Source organism: Erpetoichthys calabaricus, chromosome 18 (genome assembly GCF_900747795.2).
Source record: "Erpetoichthys calabaricus chromosome 18, fErpCal1.3, whole genome shotgun sequence".
Taxonomy (NCBI): domain Eukaryota; kingdom Metazoa; phylum Chordata; class Cladistia; order Polypteriformes; family Polypteridae; genus Erpetoichthys; species Erpetoichthys calabaricus.
Window position 1 is genome coordinate 30707242 of NC_041411.2, and position 19348 is coordinate 30726589.

Consider the following 19348-nt stretch of genomic DNA (forward strand, 5'->3'; position numbering starts at 1 on the left):
CAGTGAGACCTGGAAGGGCGTGATTGGGAGGAATGGCCCCCCTGATCTGAACCCGAGCGGTGTTTTGTTATTGGACTTCTGTGCTCGTCACGGATTGTCCATAACGAACACCATGTTCGAGCATAGGGGTGTTCATATGTGCACTTGGCACCAGGACACCCTAGGCCTCAGTTCGATGATCGACTTTGTGGTTGTGTCGTCGGACTTGCGGCTACATGTCTTGGACACTCGGGTGAAGAGAGGGGCGGAGCTGTCAACTGATCACCACCTGGTGGTGAGTTGGCTTCGATGGTGGGGGAGGATGCCGGTCAGGCGTGGTAGGCCCAAACGTGTTGTGAGGGTCTGCTGGGAACGTCTGGCAGAGCCCCCTGTCAGAAGTAGCTTCAACTCCCACCTCCGGCAGAACTTCGACCACATCCCGAGGGAGGTGGGGGACATTGAGTCCGAATGGGCCATGTTCCGTGCCTCTATTGTTGAGGCAGCTGACCGGAGCTGTGGCCGTAAGGTGGTCGGTGCCTGTCGTGGCGGCAATCCCCGAACCCGCTGGTGGACACCGGCGGTGAAGGATGCCGTCAAGCTGAAGAAGGAGTCCTACAGGACCCTTTTGTCCTGTGGGACCCCGGAGGCAGCTGATAGGTACCGGCAGGCCAAGCAGAATGCGGCTTTGGTGGTTGCTGAGGCAAAAACTCGGGCGTGGGAGGAGTTTGGGGAGGCCATGGAGAATGACTTTCGGACGGCTTCGAGGAGATTCTGGTCCACCATCCGGCGTCTCAGGAAGGGGAAGCAGTGCAGTGTCAACACTGTATATGGTGGGGATGGTGCGCTGCTGACCTCGACTCGGGACGTTGTGGGTCGGTGGGGGGGAATACTTCGAAGACCTCCTCAATCCCATTAACATGCCTTCCAATGAGGAAGCAGAGCCTGGGGACTCAGAGGTGGGCTCCCCCATCTCTGGGACTGAGGTCACCGAGGTGGTCAAAAAACTCCTTGGTGGCAGGGCCCCGGGGGTGGATGAGATACGCCCGGAGTTCCTCAAGGCTCTGGATGTTGTAGGACTGTCTTGGCTGACACGCCTCTGCAACATCGCATGGACATCAGGGACAGTGCCTCTGGATTGGCAGACCGGGGTGGTGGTCCCCCTCTTTAAGAAAGGGGATCGGAGGGTGTGTTCCAACTACAGAGGGATCACACTCCTCAGCCTCCCTGGAAAAGTCTATTCAGGGGTCCTGGAGAGGAGGGTCCGTCGGATAGTCGAGCCTCGGATTCAGGAGGAACAGTGTGGTTTTCGTCCTGGTCGCGGAACAGTGGACCAGCTCTATACCCTTAGCAGGGTCCTGGAGGGTGCATGGGAGTTTGCCCAACCAGTCTACATGTGTTTTGTGGACTTAGAAAAGGCATTCGACCGTGTCCCTCGGGGAATCCTGTGGGGGGTACTCCGAGAGTATGGGGTACTGGCCCCCCTGATAAGGGCTGTTCAGTCCCTGTACGATCGGTGCCAGAGCTTGGTCCGCATTGCCGGCAGTAAGTCGAACCCGTTTCCAGTGAGAGTTGGACTCCGCCAGGGCTGCCCTTTGTCACCGATTCTGTTCATAACTTTTATGGACAGAATTTCTAGGCGCAGCCAGGGTGTTGAGGGGGTCCGGTTTGGTGGGCTCAGGATTGGGTCACTGCTTTTTGCAGATGATGTTGTCCTGTTTGCTTCATCAGGCCGTGATCTTCAGCTCTCTCTGGATCGGTTCGCAGCCGAGTGTGAAGCGGCTGGGATGAGAATCAGCACCTCCAAATCCGAGACCATGGTCCTCAACCGGAAAAGGGTGGAGTGCCCTCTCAGGGTTGGTAGCGAGATCCTGCCCCAAGTGGAGGAGTTCAAGTATCTCGGGGTCTTGTTCACGAGTGAGGGAAGAATGGAGCGTGAGATCGACAGGCGGATCGGTGCGGCATCCGCAGTAATGCGGGGCGTTGCATCGGTCTGTCGTGGTGAAAAAGGAGCTGAGCCGCAAGGCGAAGCTCTCAATTTACCAGTCGATCTATGTTCCTACCCTCACCTATGGTCATGAGCTATGGGTAGTGACCGAAAGAACGAGATCGCGAATACAAGCGGCTGAAATGAGTTTCCTCCGCAGGGTGTCTGGGCTTTCCCTTAAAGATAGGGTGAGAAGCTCAGTCATCCGGGAGGGGCTCAGAGTAGAGCCGCTGCTCCTCCGCATTGAGAGGAGTCAGATGAGGTGGCTCGGGCATCTGATCAGGATGCCTCCTGGACGCCTCCCTGGTGAGGTGTTCCAGGCACGTCCAACTGGGAGGAGGCCCCGGGGAAGACCCAGGACACGCTGGAGGGACTATGTCTCTCGACTGGCCTGGGAACGCCTTGGGATTCTCCCGGAAGAGCTAGAAGAAGTGGCCGGGGAGAGGGAAGTCTGGGCATCTCTGCTCAAGCTGCTGCCCCCGCGACCCGACCTCGGATAAGCGGGAGACAATGGATGGATGGATGGATGTAGAAAGAATCCTACCAACATCCAAATAAAGATAACGTTGTGGCACAGGCATGAATAATCTATACAACCATACTGATGAGGAGGAAGGAATATCGCCAGGGCACAATTGACCCCATGTTTATAAATAGTTGCCTGGAAGTAATTACACCAGAAACACAGAAGAAGGAGATTTTATAATTTACATGGGTGATATGCTCTTGGAAAATATATTCTTTTATCTAGTAGCCTAATGAACCCAGACAAATACAAACCTTACTATGGGAGAAAGGACGAAGCATATTGTATTAGAAAAAAATAGAACTTAGTTGGACTTTGAAAGCTGATTAACTTCTACAAACAAACATCTGTAAAGGAAGAAGAAGGTAGCGCCTCATCAGAATAAGATGGCTTGGCTCCAAGAAAAGTTTAAGCACTGGATAGCTTGATGACTTCTAACAAGAGTGGACTATGATGTTAAACTAATAGTGCACAGTGTATCCAGCAGTTACCTGGGTCCTGATGTCCTCATCCATATTCTTAAGACCCAAATATTGGCACACTAACAAAAGTGGCTGGGACAAAAAAGGCACAGAGAAAAGAGAGGACTGAGAAATGCATAGTGAAAATATCTTTACCGACAAATGAGTACAGTTAGTTCCACTAACCGGAAGTGGTACTTTACCTTTTATTCATGTAGCTGCAATTTATTTAACTTTACTTTTATAACAAAAAAAAAACTTTTCTAAGTTTGCCCATTATAAGCATTTACTAATTTTGTTTTTATTTTTATTGCCATTTTGGTTGTCACAGTCACTACCATTTTGTTATTTTATTCTGACTCTGGCAGCCATCTTAAGCTTAACAATGGCATTCAGTTGCCAGCAAATGACACCAGAAAGTGGCACACAAAGATATCATCACCCATAAGGTTGTTGTTATGTATCAGTCTAAATGTATGCATTTTATTGTTATTGTTTATTTAGATGCTATGTCTCATATTTTTTTGTATTTTCTGTTATGTTTATTAGTATATGCTATAATTTTAAATGAGCTTCCATTTCTTGTGTTTCTGGAAGGGGAACCCTGGGAAGTGAAGCCACCCTGACATCAGCACATTTGAGACCCTCTTACAGCCAAACCACAGTAAGCTCATACCACTACATCATTGAGACTCTTTCTAGTTATTGAATTGCTGTTTTCTTTAGATTTTTTTTGTTTCTCTGACTTTGTTGCTTCTTTTTAAATATCATGATTACAGATTTTAGTTTTGGGTCTTTTTCCCTCTTTTTAATCTTTTGAGCAAACTCCTGTTTGTCCCTTGTTGCTCTTTTTAGGCATTTTTGCTGTATTTACTATTTTAATAAATCTTTCATTTATATTTGCAAAAAGGTCTTTGTTCTTTTGTATACATGCCAGGGTTTTATGGTCATCCCACCTCTTACGAAGCTGTTTTTATATTTTGAGACTTTTATAGTTATTTTCCCAGCTCTCCTTGTTTGGGGCCTACAAGGTCAAAAGCAAGCAGTTAGCAATGTGAAGAAACTGGATTTTGGGTGGGTGCATGACTTGCCTTATTGGTCCTCTTAGGAGCCTCACACGCATTTAATCATGTTTGTGACTCCTGATCTCAACACTAAAATGCTCCTCCTGGTGTCAACGATTCTGGATTCTTTCTTAAATATGTCTTTGGTGGTGTTAGGAGTTAGTGAAAATAAAATTAATTTCAGTGATACTAATTCTTGCATGTTATTTTGACATCATCTTTGATTTATGTATTGGGTTTGGTTGTTTAGTTTTCTGTCTGATCTCTCAACTTCTTGACTTCAGCACCTTATTTTACCTTTGATTTTTGTCTCTCCCTTCTTCTGGTGCATTCAGAAATACAATTTGTCTCTGCAATGACCTGTCTAGGCAAATCATCAGCACCCTTTTGTTCTGCACAATTATGTAGGTGCACAGATGGCAAAGAGGGCTATTTTTAGCCTTAAGGAAATTTGTGATAACAGGAATCTGAAACATTGATACCATTAACAGAAAAAGTACTATAGACAATTTTTTTTTCTTTTCATATTTTGATCATAATAGACAGCAGTTAAACAGTATCCAGTGGTAATTAAAAGAAGTGTCCACTCTACAAATTTCATAATGAAATACAAACAATAGACAGACCCATGTGGAACTGAGGGAGCTTCTTTGCTTACTGAATACCGAGTACCCAGTGCATGGCATTGTTTTAAGGACTGGTACATCACAGTGAGTCACAGTATACAGAGAGTATTTGCAAGACCGTTTCTCCTCCAGATTGACACAGGGCAGCCCCCTTGGCTTGCAGAGGGGCCACGGGTTGTTTGCATGGAAGCTCAACCCTGCTGGGTCCCGTGGCCACTGCCAGGGGGTACCTGGGTTTTTACAGGCCCTAATTGGCAGCATTTCTACCACAAATGGAAGTGCTGCAGGAAAAAGCTTGTTGGGCATCTGGACTCCTTCCGGGTGCCCTATTAAAGGAGCCAGCCCCCACCACTCAATGGCTGGAGTTGGGAGGAGGAAGACAAAGCTCTGGAGGAGGAGTGGAGGTGGAAGGACTGGCGGCAATAGGGACTGTGTTGTTTGTGTTTGTGTGCTGTGAAGGCAACAGTGTTAATAAACCGTGTGCTGTGTGGACTAACACCTGTGTCCCGCCAGGGTGGCTGTACATGTCCTTGGGCATCAAAATATATATATATATATTTGTGTGATCCAAAAAAGCCCAGTTTTATTCTTTATCATATTTATAACAAACACACAAAACTTTAACGAAAATAAACAACATGTAAAGGTAATTTCTTTTAGCAAATTTTATGTCACCTGAGCTGAAGAGCAGACAACTGTTCCGTACTTGTAGGTCTGCAACTTTAGTACTGTTTTTGATGAACCTGGAAAAATTCTAGTGATAGCTTGTGACCAGTCAAAAAATAAACAGTTTCTGTTCCTTGTCCTTTGTCAGTATGTCATTGTACTTTTCGATGAGAGTTATTATTCCTCTTTCAGCTGTATTTTACACTATTATCATACATGCCAACAGATCACAAAACTCAATGAAGAGTAGATCATCTGTCTGCCGTTCTGATGCTTTTTTGAGAAACCTTTCTTTGCCTTTTTCCATATTTACATCAATGAAGGATGTAGTTCTTTCTGTTACCAGATCCTCCAACTTCAGCTGTTCAGATTCATTTATCAGCTTAAGACTTAGAGGAATGTCTGGTAACGGTGGTCACTGTAGATTTTGTACAATCATTTACTTTCTTTATGCTCAGATGCTGTCATTAAAAAGGGCTAAATAGAAATTTCTACTTTTAGAATGTTTGTGAAACTCCTTCTTAATTATATTATTTTAATTATAATTAATTATACTTACTACTAAAATGTTCTGGGGACTCCACTTCAGTAATTGAATGTTCCCTGTTTCATTTTTTTTAACTGTTTAGTAATATCTTAGCTATTTACGTAACAGCCCTGTGTAAGAGAACGTATGCAGTAAAAATACAAATAAAGTGTTCAGAATGGAGCAGCCTCTTCAAACTATCCCTAATGAGCCTTGTGGAGACATATTTCTAAAAATAACTGTTTTCTCTGGTGTGTGGATCACCCTAATATATATATACGGTGTGTGTATATATATATATATATTCACCATATATTCACATACTGTATATAGTCACGCATGTGCACGTGCTTTTGGGAGGCAGACTCTGATGATGGTAGTTACTCTCCAAGCCAGGGGTTGGCGCTATATATTAGTGCATTCGCTCTTCTTCCCTCTTTTCTTAGCTGCCGACACTGCACAGACTTTCAATGAAATCCTTGATAAGTGACACAATTGTCCCATGTGAAGCTATCAATGAAAATAGTCTGACCTTGCTGAATACAGTGTCTCTGCCCGGTATCTTCAACTAAATTTAGAGGTCTGTAGTCTGATGTGATCCACTTCACAATAAATAGAGGTAGTCAATGAATTAGATTTTGTGTCATTTGTCAATTGTAGTTTGCCATTTTCAGTTATCTGTGTGTTTATTTAAAAGCTGGGATATTAAAAGGCAATCTTTAAAACTGAAACTGATGTTGTTAATAATGTCAACTTTGCTGAGGTCACAGCACTCAGTTTGGAAAAAATTGGCTTAAATAGCAAGGAGTGCAATTAACGTGATTAAGGAAAAATGATGTAGTATACCTATCAAAACTAATCACATGTGTTTACCCATTAACTTTGACAGCCCATATATATATATATATATATATACTGTATATTGTCACACATGTGCACTTGGGAGGCAGCTAAAGGGTCGAAAACGGGAATGAAAGTACAAAAGATAGTTGGTTGGAAACAAGCACTAATGCCTTTTCCCTTTTTCCCAACATCACTTCCGGCTCCACTCAGATGATATCACTTCTGGCCTCCGATAATGACGTCGCCTCTGGCTTCCCCCCGATGACATCACTTTTTCCTCCCCCTGATGACCAATGATGTTGTCACTTCCGCCCAAAACCTCCCCCTGATGACATCACTTCTGGTCACTAAATGATAACATCACATGTTTCCTCCGCTTGATGACGTCACTTCCACTTCCTCCACCGGCCATTTTCATTCCTGTATAAAAGCTCCATCATATCTCTTTGCAAACTGTCGAATGTATTTTTACAAAGGAACAGTTTTTTTCATTCAGTTCTTCAAAGCATTGCTCTAGACATTACACGGGGAGGCTTCCCCAAATCTTTATATTTGTTTTGTCTTGTTCTTTATTGAGATATATATATATATATATATATATATATGCATGCAGAGCATTTTACACCACTTCACATAATACTAATTACTGGGAATATTTTCTTGACACCAGAAAATTTTAACTATAGCATCATATGCATTTTGCTCGGTATCCTCTTATTAATTCTAAGGACTGACTGCCTGCTGGTTGAATTGTAAGCCATTGCTTATCCACGGATGTTTCTGCTGTTCTACAATCCAGATCATTGATCTGGCTAAAAGATCATTTATAAATCCACCTGAAATAACTATCTAGTCCGCTTCACTGGAGGATTTTTTTTTCTTTTTGATGCTGTATATTTTTTAATCATTACAGATCTTATTAATTACGTGAAAAGATGTGTGAATTATCAGCATTAGTGCTGACAGCCATGCCATATCCTTGTGGCTGCATTGTACCCTATGTCACATATTGTGCATACTTCTTAGTTGAGCTGTGTTTATACAAAACCTTATAATCCACCTCAGAAAGTATCTGATAGCCCAAAGGTAGGAAATTTGTTAAATTCGAAGACTGCATTTTACATAAATGCCATGCACTTGTGAGTCAAGTTAACTATGGCTTTTAGATGCATTTCATCTTAGAGACAGCTGGAAACATTTGTAAAGGCGTGAAAGCGGCACAGTAGTTGAATAAAGATACTCTTATATTAAAAAAGAAGATTCCTTGGGGGTATGACAATATTAAGCTTCATTGGCACTATTCTGCCCGCTGCAACTGCTAATTTAAAGAAACATGTATCAACACCCCACAAGCTCAGTATCTTCATACTGTAGAAATAAAAATGCAGTTTCTGGAAAGGGAAGGTAGCTTCATCACAAGGAAATGAAACTTCCTAACCCTAACCCTAACCCACCTTATAAGTTTGATTTTATGTTTAAAGTAAAAGAACTCCAGAATACGGCCAAAGGCAAAATCTGCCCTGTCACTCATACACACTCCTTAATGGCAGCTCACTGCGCACTTCTGAGATGAAATCACTAAATGATTTCCAAAATGAAGACTTTGTCAGTGGCATAGAGTTCATGGACATTTTAAAACTGGGATACAACCGTGATATGAGTCCTAAAATTAATTGAACGGAGAATTAACACCAGGCTAGGAAAATCTTTTCTGATTTTAAGTGCATTTAAAATACAGAAAAAAAGGCTGACGTACCAGCACACTCACAATTGTTTTATGCAAAAAAAAAAAAGGCAGCCAGGTTAAAAATGGTGCGCCGTTCTCTGCTCCTGAGTAATGTTATAATTAAACAAAATACAATAATTAATGAATCAAAATCCAGGAAGCAGAGACATTTGCCAGATTTAAGTATATTTATAGCTCTCTCTTCATTGTCTATTTCACAGTACAAAAATGGACTGCTAGATAAATTTGATATTGAATTGGTTGTCTGTTAAGTTAAAAGACTTCCCGTGCCAAAGGATAATTTGTAAGGACCAAATTTAAGCATAAAAATTGCACAGATTTTAAAAAGCCCTCAAAACTGTACCAGATTTATAGAATGCAGCTGAATAAGAAGAACAAAGAAATTTAACAAACAAGATGCAATCATTCAGTCCACCCAGCTGCTAATAAATAAGCTATCCTGGCACCTTATCTGCATATTATTATGAATAACAATCATTAATGAACCCAATGGACTTGAAAGTATCATTCTGGGAGGATACCCTGGCAGGTTTTGTGTCTTCACATTTAATCACCACATTTAACCTTTCAGCATGCTTAAAGTGTCCTAAACTTTTAAAATTCTAGTGGCATTCAGGTTACCTGCAAGTCTGGGTCATAGTCATGCTTCAGGTGGGCTTCTTCTGCTGCCTCTACGAGACGCTGAGGAGAAAGAACATTCACAGAGATTAGCAATTTTATATTGCATACAGCCAAAAAATCTGCTATGCCTCTTAAGTAGCAGTTATTTCCTTCTTACACAGTGTGACTTTGCCTGTTTTGGATTTTACATGTTATTTAAACAATGTGAAGAGTATTCCACTTCTGCATCAATTACAAAATTAACAAAGCAGGCCTGTGAAATAAAGAATAATCCTTCAACTAATGTAACACTGTCAAACTTGATTAATCCAACGCAGGGTCACAAGGGTCCGGAACCTATCCAAACAATGTGGGCTGCAAGACAGGAACCAACCATTGATAGGACATCTGCACACAGATACACCCAGACTTACACTACTGGGCATTTTGAAAATCGTCAAATCAACTCCTTAGAATATGGAACTAAATTCAAAGAGTTAGAATAAAACTCATGGAAATATGTGCAAAACAGTCCAACTACTGCCTTTACTACTATTACTAATACGAATAAGAATGAGAAACCAATTGAATCAGATGTATAAAAATAATAAAATACCTGGCATTTGGCACTTACACCTTCTTAGCCCTTCAGAACATAAACATTAAGATCCTGAAACTCTTAACCCATAAAACACCTGTGTAAGAGCCTGTCTTAAAAAGTTAATGCTTTAAGTTAAACTTAGTGTTTGCTTAATTTGAATAGAATATAATTTTCTCTCAAAGCTATAGATTACAGTATAACCTTTCCCCCCTGTAAGTTAATATGAGATAGAACGTTCTTAGCTATATCTGCAATAAAGTGTGGTAATTAAGTCAGTGTGTTTTGGAATGGTCCCATTTCTAACATGGACAGAAAGACCCATTTACAGTTTATAAATGGGGTAGACATACAGTCTTCTGATCGTTTAGAAACGGTTCAACTCTATGAGCAAACTTAAAGAATGAAACAAGATATATAAGCTTTAAACAGAACTTTTCTAAAACAAGAACTTTTTCTTTATTTGCTGTATCAATTTTTTCTCTATTTTTGTGTGAACTGTTTTACCTTGAATTTTTACTAATGCCTTTAAAAACGTCACTCGGGTCCCAATCTAGGATCCCTGAGTTGGTTTGTCATGTGGTGGGTGCAGCAATGCGTTGTATCAGCGCATGCTCCTAGCCTCTCTCTCTGTCTTTTAAGATGAAGATATTTTGTCTGTGGAATCATTTCAACGTGTCAAGCTATTACCAGAATCCCATGAAACAAACTGCAGAACTTTGGTAATTTTGGGTAAACGCAGCTACAACCTGCATTTATTTCACTTTATTAATTATTATTGTTTATTTTGTATTTTTTCCCCATTACTACATATTCAAAAGATTTTGGTAGTGAAGTCATGGAATTTGACATCCTCAATAAGGCTGCCATTGGCCGCACTGAATTAATGAGGAGTAAGTATAATCTTCTGCTGGGGCGTTCTTGCCATTCCACACCATCTCCTCAGAGTATGGGGATATTTTAGAAAAATTGTTCCATGTGTCTGCAGAGTCAATCATGTAGGTCAATTCTAACTTCTGCAGCAGTGCCAACCTCACTTATAGCTATAGTTGTCAAAAATTCAAGAAAATAGGTGCTTGGTTTATATGTGGTAGGTTTGTTTCGCATTTAATTTTTTTTCACCTAGTCTGACTCAGCAAAGCAGAGCTGTGAATGCAAATCATTTTTCTCAGTTGCCTTTTTAGAGATAAGAGAACTGCTTTCGGGATATCTGTGACTTATATGTCTGAGATGATACATATCAGACTTGTGACAAACTGACTAGGATGTCGATGCAGTGGCACAGTTACTTTTTATGATGAGATTAAAATTGTGAATCTCACTGACATTAAAGGATCAGTAGAGTCTTTTGTGTGATGGTGTGGAGTGACATGTATGGCTTGATGACTGTTGTTATCTATAAGCTTTACTTTGTATGCTTTACTTGACAGCATATAATACAATACAGAGATTTTTTTCTTGTGACCTTACACCAAAGATGTCCCAGGGAACTTGTTTTTATTAGTGTTAACAGAATATTTTTAGGTGTGCTCCATACATTCTAATGAAAAACAAATCTTTAATATGCATGAACATTCAAATAGGGAAGTAACTTGGTCTCATATGCAAGTTATTAGATTTGTTTCTTTGATACGCTGTCAGGTATGTTCAAAACAGAGCAGACACATTCTGGTGTGCTCAGAATGCTGGAGGGTCAAATAGTTATCAGTGTAATATAACATGGTACACATACAGTGCATTTCAAATTGTACATTTGTATGAGTTTATATGGTTGTTTGAAACCATTAGTCATCATGAGCCTGATTGGTCACCCCATTGTGTCATGGCACACATATGCAGTCTCTGGAAAAGAGAGCACAATGGTGTGGGTGCTAATGCCTGTGATAACCAGTCATCTCTCCTGCTAGTCTACTTTACGAGGTGAGACACAAATATAATGGGACTGGGCTTGGGGCTTTCCTGGAAAACCGTCTGGAGGTCGGCCGGATGTAAATCATAGAACTATAGTCCCTCCTACAGGTCCTCTCAAACTGCCGACTGGGTGAGTATATCCTGTGGATGGCCCGGTCAGTATTTGCACAGCAATCGCTACACAAGTTGCCACGACAATGTCGGGTGAGAAAATCGACCAGTGAGACAAGACAAGACAACGCTCCCGCGCACAAAGCTTTTTCTGTAAAGCAGTTTTTGACTGACAAAAACATTCCTGTCCTTGATCATCCTCCCTATTCACCCGATTTAGCTCCCTGTGATTTTTACTTGTTCCCGAAAATCAAAAGTGACCTGAAGAAAAAAAATTTTTCTTCAATGGATGAAGTGAAGACAAAAACGGGAAGCCTGTTGAAGAGCCTCAAGCAAGAAAACTTCCAGCACTGTTTCAATCAATGGAAGATACATATGGAGCGAGAGGGGGAGTATATAGAAGGTGACAATGTTTAGAATGCTGTAATTCATCATTAAATATATATATATATATATATATATATATAGTCACACACGTGCGCATGGGAGGCAGCTAAAGGGCTCGAGGGAAGGCAGTTCTGAGGCATGCTGGGATGTGGCAGAGTGCACTGACTTTTTTTTTCCCTTGCCTGTAGACCATTCCTGGGAGATCTCACCTGGCTCTCATGACGTCACTTCCGGGACCGAGCCAATGGAAGAAGACCTTATCGGCTCCGGCCCTTGTGATGTCACCTCCGGGCTTGAACCTATGGCAGATGATCCTGAGCAAGACCCATATGACCTCACTTCCTGTCTTCCCCTTTAAAAGTCTAACTGTTTCCCCTATGTGTCAGTCTTGTTGTGGACTCTGTTGTAAGCACATCAGTGCTCTATATTTTGCAAATACGACTTTGCAGCCAGGATACCTCATTATACGGGTGGCTGCCCCAAACCTTTATCTGTGTGATGTCTCGTTATTGCGACATTATATATATATATATATATAATATATATATTTACCAATCCGGTTATTTTTGTGTCTCACCTCGTATTTTATGACCTTTACATTGAAGACCTGCCTGGGTCAGTTTCCAGTAGTGCAAAGCCTGACCAGTTGTAGATACCAGCTATTAGGTTTGATATGAACACTTTCCACTAGCAAGCTGCATGCTGGACCCAAAGGTGTGTACTCTGTGTGGTATATTCTAGCACTAGAAGTAAATCTTACACTACATGCTCTGTGAACTAGAGAAGTAGTTGTCTAATGCCTTCGTGAATATGTCAACAAATCACCATTTTGCACATGTATCGCTACATATCATAACTCATAGATGCTTGCAGTGCCAAGTAGATATTGTTGTAGACTGGAGTAAAGTGGGCGTAACATATTTTCGACTACCACCAATCACATATTAAATTTGTGTACGTCAGGCATCTCTCATCCAATCACAAATTAAAATGTCACTCCCACTTTTCAGCCCTACACATTCTTACTCTCTAAATGCTGCATGCTTTCCTTTCTTCATGTAGCCATTTATCCATCATCCAGCTCATCTCCCAAATCTAAACTTGCTGTTACACCAGTCAGGAGTATCTTTTAAATCCCATCCTAGGATTACATGTAAAGTAAGCCCAATAATATCTTACAACATGGAGGGTGCTCTGTAAAACTCCACTGCCTTTTAGGTATTATATGCTTGAACCATGAGGGACCTTATGAGTATCCAGGAATGCATTTTTTTCAAAAGTTACTTCACTTTTTTGAAAGTATGTGCACAATGTGGAAATACCAAAAGACGTGAAAATGGATCCGAGTACCTGTAAGTGGATAAGCTTAATATGCATCACAGGTAAATTAAAGCATTTAATTATTAAGGAAAAAAACTTGTCCTGTGAAGAACAGTTAGCATGATTTCAGATGAGGGAAGTCACGTTTTACTAATATTCTGGAATTCTATGAGAAAGTAGCAAAAGGCTACGATCAGAGTGGTACATGTGATATAATTTATCTTGTTTTTTAGAAAGCATTTGATAAGGTGGCACATGGGTGGTTGTTTTCGTCTAGGGGGCGCAAGCTCCCTGGTTGGAATAAGTTCTTTTTAAATTGTGGCATCTTAAGTAACCTCAACCTAAATAGATATATTATAAAGAGGCAATACACCTCTCTTAGTGATACAGCGGTAAGAAATCACATAGGAGAAATAACTTAGCTTTCTTTAATGACGATTTACGCAGTATAATAGACGAGGAAGCCCATAACAAGACATTTCACTGAAGTAAGAGCTCGATGTATACAGTCTGCCATTTTTGTTTCTGCGCTGGAAGGATTTTCAGGATCAGATGACGGTATCTCCCATCCATCCGTCGGCTACAAAGTTGTGCCGGGCAATGTCCCAAGGCTTTATACTCTTTCTCTATGTGCAGGCCCTTACTTAGGTAAATCATGCCATTCTAAACAAGGCAAAGAAGATCCAATGTCATGCTGACTCAGTCACACAGAAATAGTACAATGCCCATTTTTGTAGTTGTCGCTGCCTTGTCTTCTAATGCTGGCCTAGCAGTTCTAAATGATGAGACCTTGTGTGCTAAATGTGGCCTTGTGTTAGCTGTACATGTGAGTGGATTTATAAAATATTTTTTGTACAGAGCACAGTGACATATTAAACTTATGTACTAATTACAGTGGTTGTTAATCAAACTAAAAGTTACACGAATTCATAAAACAGTGTGTAGAGGGGTGAATAATTGGCTAAAACACACGGGGCTTGGTTAGTGAAATTAAACATTTTCACAATTTTTGCTGCCTTTGGGCACATTCATGCATGCAACATTTGGACAAAGACAATTTCGTACCTTACAGAAAAGTAAAATGTGCATGGAGCCTGCATATATTAGGAAAAGGATTGACAAGGCAGAATTAAATGTGTTATATGACACAGAGAACACCTCAAAGAGTTAAAACAAAGGAGATTAAAAACAGGCAGCTTTTAACAGTAGTGATTGAGTATGCAAGTGAGAAACAGCATCTTATTATGGCTCTAAACACCCAGATATATTGAAACCATCTCTTTAGGCTTTGCAGATATTTCCCACCAGCACAGCACAATTTTTGATTTGCCAAAACCAGAGATTAATCAACTGGTGTTTTGAGACAAAAGCAGATAAAGGGTTTTACTTGGCATTGAGTTAACATATCAGTGGAAACATGGAGACAGATCTAAATAGGAATGCCAAGAAATGGTTCTGCCCACAAAAATTAAGAAAACTGAAATTATTGGTGACTGGGCCAAAATGACATGTAACACATGAATAACAGTAGCAGTGCCATCTCTGTTTTCTACGCAGTCATTGGGTAACAAAAGTAGGAACCTCTGCATTGATTTCCTATCAAAAAACGCTTTACTGTATGTTCATCCTAAATATATCTGATAGTCTGACAAAACTAATAGCTTCATTTCTTAAAAACATGTAACATACTTCTCTCAAAATGTGTGAGATCTGTTATTATTAGGAAATGCAGTATGGCTTGTTACAAGGTAGCATTTGCCCGTCCTAATTCTGGGAAAACCACTGTAACTACTGGTTGTCAAATGGAGCTCCTCACCACATAATACTTAATGATAAACCTGTTTAAATGCATGTATTCAGTCTGACGGAGAGAAAGGAAATCTGCTTGGAATCCATAAATAACCTGAACGGAATAGTTCAAAATACCATAGTGCCATACAAATTAGAAGGCATTCACAGAATTTTGTGTGTTAGGTTTGTGGAAGTATCAGGATGGGTGAAAGGTAGGCAATTGACATAACAATGTAAATAAAAAGTCTGATGGTGCCTCCATTAATCACCTTACATTAGGAAATCTGCCCAAGCTCTGTCATGATGATAGGTTGAAAGGATCCAGTCCTGGATCGACAACTGTGACGTGATTTCAGCAACAATGAAACCCCAAATTATGAGATTCACCTATACAGAATAACATTAATGAGGCCAAAATATACAAAAATTGGTTTGATTTTTAACTAAATGTAAGAGAGAGAGGAAAACAAATGGAAAACACAAAAAGAGAACATAGGCAGGAAAGCAAGAAACTTAGATCTGCTCCTGGCCTAACCATACAACAGTTAAACAGAGTTCTTCAGCCATTTCCCTTATGTAATTCAATTTCTGGAGCTCAGACGTCCTCTTTTTTCCACTGTCTGCTCCTCCAGCCAGTTTAGCCTTTGCTGCGCATCACCTCCCAAGTCTAAACTTAAGATGATGTCATATTACTTGACTTCTAGGTGTGGGGGATATCAGAGTTGCTGACTGCATTGCTGATCTTGTAATGGTATCATGTCAAGATAAAATGGTGAAAATCACTGCCCATGTCACATTTATAGCCTGAATGCCGATTTTCCAGTACAGTCCTGCTTGCTCCTTTATGTGACAGCCAATGGAGTGTTGTCTGATGGAGCTGGCGTTGTACAAACACCCAATTTCTTCTTTTTACCACTCTGTTGTGGTACATCAAACACAAGACATGCAAGAGATGAGCTTCTCGTCTATTTGTGAGGTCCAAAACACATGTGCTTCTTATTCCTCTTCTGGATGATAATTCATTGGTTTGTCAGCTCTTATGCCCACAGAGCTCACCTCTTTGCCTAAATACAAAATCAAACCTGTTTTATTTCATTGCAGTCATGGACTAGTTGGAGTGAATCACTGGGTATGTGAGATTAGACGACTGGAATTACATGAGTGCAGTGCCAACAGCCTCCAGCTCACTAAGATTATGTAAATGAAATCTACAAGTGGAAATCACTGGAAGTGTCACGTAATGGGACCTGACCTTTAGTAGGCCTCTGGCAGGGAGCAGCTTTAAACCTCATCTCAGTGGTTACTTCCAGGTTAATCTCATGTATGGAATCAGGAACACTCACTGAAAACCCTTGGACTTTCTCATCAGAGCTCCTCCTGGAGGCCCCAGGTATTCTTGCCCCTCTGAATTCCAATTCATAATTAAAGGACGAGGCACTCTTTCTACTTCCCAGCTACCCACCCTATATTAAAAGTAGCTGGGGCTCACATCTTCCAAGCAGGAACGTTTTTGCCACCTACTAGTCTGTGTGAATTCACCCGGCCTTATGACAGCTCCCCCTAGCATCTCTTTAACTTCCATGCCAAGAAGCTACTCCTTGGGAACCTTCCAAATAAACACACAACACTGCTCCCTGCTGGTGCCTTCTGTTCACACTAGTTTAATGATGTGTGGCACCAGCACCTTTATCTTATGCCAGCTTTTTCTGCCCTTGCGCATCAAGCAACCCATTAGAACAGAATTATTTTCATAGTTATCAAGTGTACTCAGAAGCAATGAAAACCAGTGGGCATGTTAGGCAAACACCAATACAATAAAATAACTTGACATTCCTCCGCTAAAAAATCCTTCAGTTGCCACTCTGGGACATGTAATTTTGATTATTACAGCCAGCACTTCAGTTAGCAATTGAAATAATCAATGTTACATACAACAGAGTTATAGAACTTGACTATGTTTTATTGCTATAAAAAGGCCAGTGAGTAAGCGTGGTAGGTGTAATCATCTGTTTATTATGTGTAAAGCAGCCTGCTATTTAAATTGGAATAATCAAGCAAATAGCAAGCAGAATGATTTGAAGAGCAGTCCTTGAGGCCCAAAGCATAAATATGGCAACGGATATTTTTGAGAATATCACTGTGCCTACCAGACCTCAACATTGCACATGATTATTATAGAGCACAGTTACTTGTGCTGTATATTTGAACAAAAAGTGTATAATACAATTAAAAAGTCATTAGAAACAGCATATGAAAACAGTTTTTGCAAAGCCAGCCTGGTTGACATCTGCTTCTTAATGGCTTTGACAGTAGCTGTGGCTTAGAACATATGTTAGACGTATAAATCCTGCAGGTCAGTAGACTTACACACATTCAGGCTTCTACTTTTGTTTTTAGTACAAAGGTCTGGCAGTGTATTATAAAACATTTTTGCTTTTATTTGGCATTTTTAGGGTGGGTAATCTCTTAGTATGGTTCTACTTTTGAAGATGAGCACTCATCCAGCCAGATGCGCTCCTTAAGTTTTGTGATGTGCCGTTTGCTGTCGTGCAGCCTACAGTAACAATAACAGCTGTTCTGCAATGTGAAATTGTATTCTTATCATTTGAATTTTAAAAAGGATACAGGCTTTGCATTTTGGTAAAGTTGACTAGGGGATATTCATTTCATACATTGTTTATAGTATATTGTGCAAGGACTTGCATCCCAACTTGGTTAGATGGTGCTCTCTTACCCAGCCAGGAGGCCATCGTGGATAGATGGGCATCCCTGTCGGGGTGTTTGCTGTTCCCTTTTCCAGTTGGGAGGCCGGTATAATGAAAGGATGGAGGGAAACTGCCTCTCAGGGCCGTCAGTCCACCCCCATACACTGGATGCATCCTTCTGGATGTTTGGACAAATGCAGGGCTGCATGGGAGTTGTGTTTCGGGAAGGCAGCCCTTGAAGTGGAAGCACCCCCTTGTCAAATGGAGGTTCCATCTGACACAGAAGACTTTCCTGACTATGGGTGTTGACATGCCAGAAGTACTCTGGGGTTTAGCTTAAAAAAGGAGCTCTCTGCCTCAATGTAAGGAATGGAGGAGGATGAAAGCTCGTTTGGAGCGGAGGGGAAGGAAAAGAGAAAAGGAAAAGGAATTTTATTATTGTTATATGAAGAGGTCTGTGTCATGTTTCAGCCAGAGTTCCACCCCTGGCTGGGATACAAATTCATGCTTTATGTCTATTCGTAGCACCACAGAAACAACTACAAGCTGACCGCTGCCACATGCAAAGCGCCAGTTGCCGATGGGTGATGCAGGAAGCATTATTACTTGGCCCGACCCTGCCTGCTTGCTGCGTTTATGTATAATAGAATGGTAGATCCTGATACAATACATAACCGTGCTGTTCCTGTTTCGACTTGAATAAAGCTGGTTTTTGCGAAAGTACTGAGACTCAGCCTCGTCTTTGGGGTGCAAGACTTCGACTCGCACGTCACAAGCTCTTTGCAACTGTCACACAGGTCGAAAACAAAGTCCCTTCTTGTCTTCCAGATCAGACGCTGTTTGTCAGAGATACCTTAATCTTTTGTGTGTGCACACCCTAGCTAGATTACTTTAGACTTTTTTTTTTTGTTTATTTGTTTTTCTGGTGTGACTAAGGTGTCTCAAAATGCAGTCACAATCCAGAAAAAGGCAATGAGCTGACAAGATGACTGTTTCTAGTTCTTGGACTTTCAATTTTATTTTTATCCCCCGGATAGCCTATTCACAGAGTTCACCACAATAGACTTTTGATATGACACTACCAGAGTTTTATAAAAACTTCAATAAATTACAATTTTGCGTTGTACCTTGTGACGATGTGGGTTCTGCTCCAGGCTCCCGTCTCCGTTTTGGGAGCTCTTGAACCCGACATCGTCTGTAATGTCACCGGATGAACTGGACAGTGAGACACAACAAAGTAAGAGAATGGTGCAAAAAAGTGCAGAAGTGCTTTTATTAAAACCAAACCAAAAACAGTATTCAAATAAATAGTGCAGTACTCCACAGTTCCATAAATAAATAATCTATAAAAACAGTGAAATCCCAAAGGTTTAAAACAAGGCTAAAATGAGATTAAAACCTATAATAATCATTGGGGCTACACCATCCAGACACAGCTCCTTCCCAGCCTCTTCGGCTCTCCTAAGGTTTGCTCAGCCAATGAGACTGCAGCCGCCGTGGTCC

At 41.0% G+C, this 19348-nt stretch overlaps 1 protein-coding gene across 4 annotated transcripts in view; it reads right to left on the reverse strand.

Annotated features, from left to right (window-relative positions):
* The window catches only part of cacna2d3a (calcium channel, voltage-dependent, alpha 2/delta subunit 3a), a 624026-nt gene that overhangs the window by 413870 nt on the left and 190808 nt on the right, over positions 1 to 19348 (reverse strand). For all 4 annotated transcript variants that reach the window (XR_007933861.1, XM_051921047.1, XM_051921048.1 and 1 more), the window contains exon 4: positions 9044 to 9103. Coding sequence is in view for 3 of the 4 variants with exons in the window: in XM_051921047.1 (XP_051777007.1) it covers positions 9044 to 9103 (60 nt within the window). In the remaining variant the exon portion in view is untranslated. The remainder of the gene's footprint in view (positions 1 to 9043; positions 9104 to 19348) is intronic.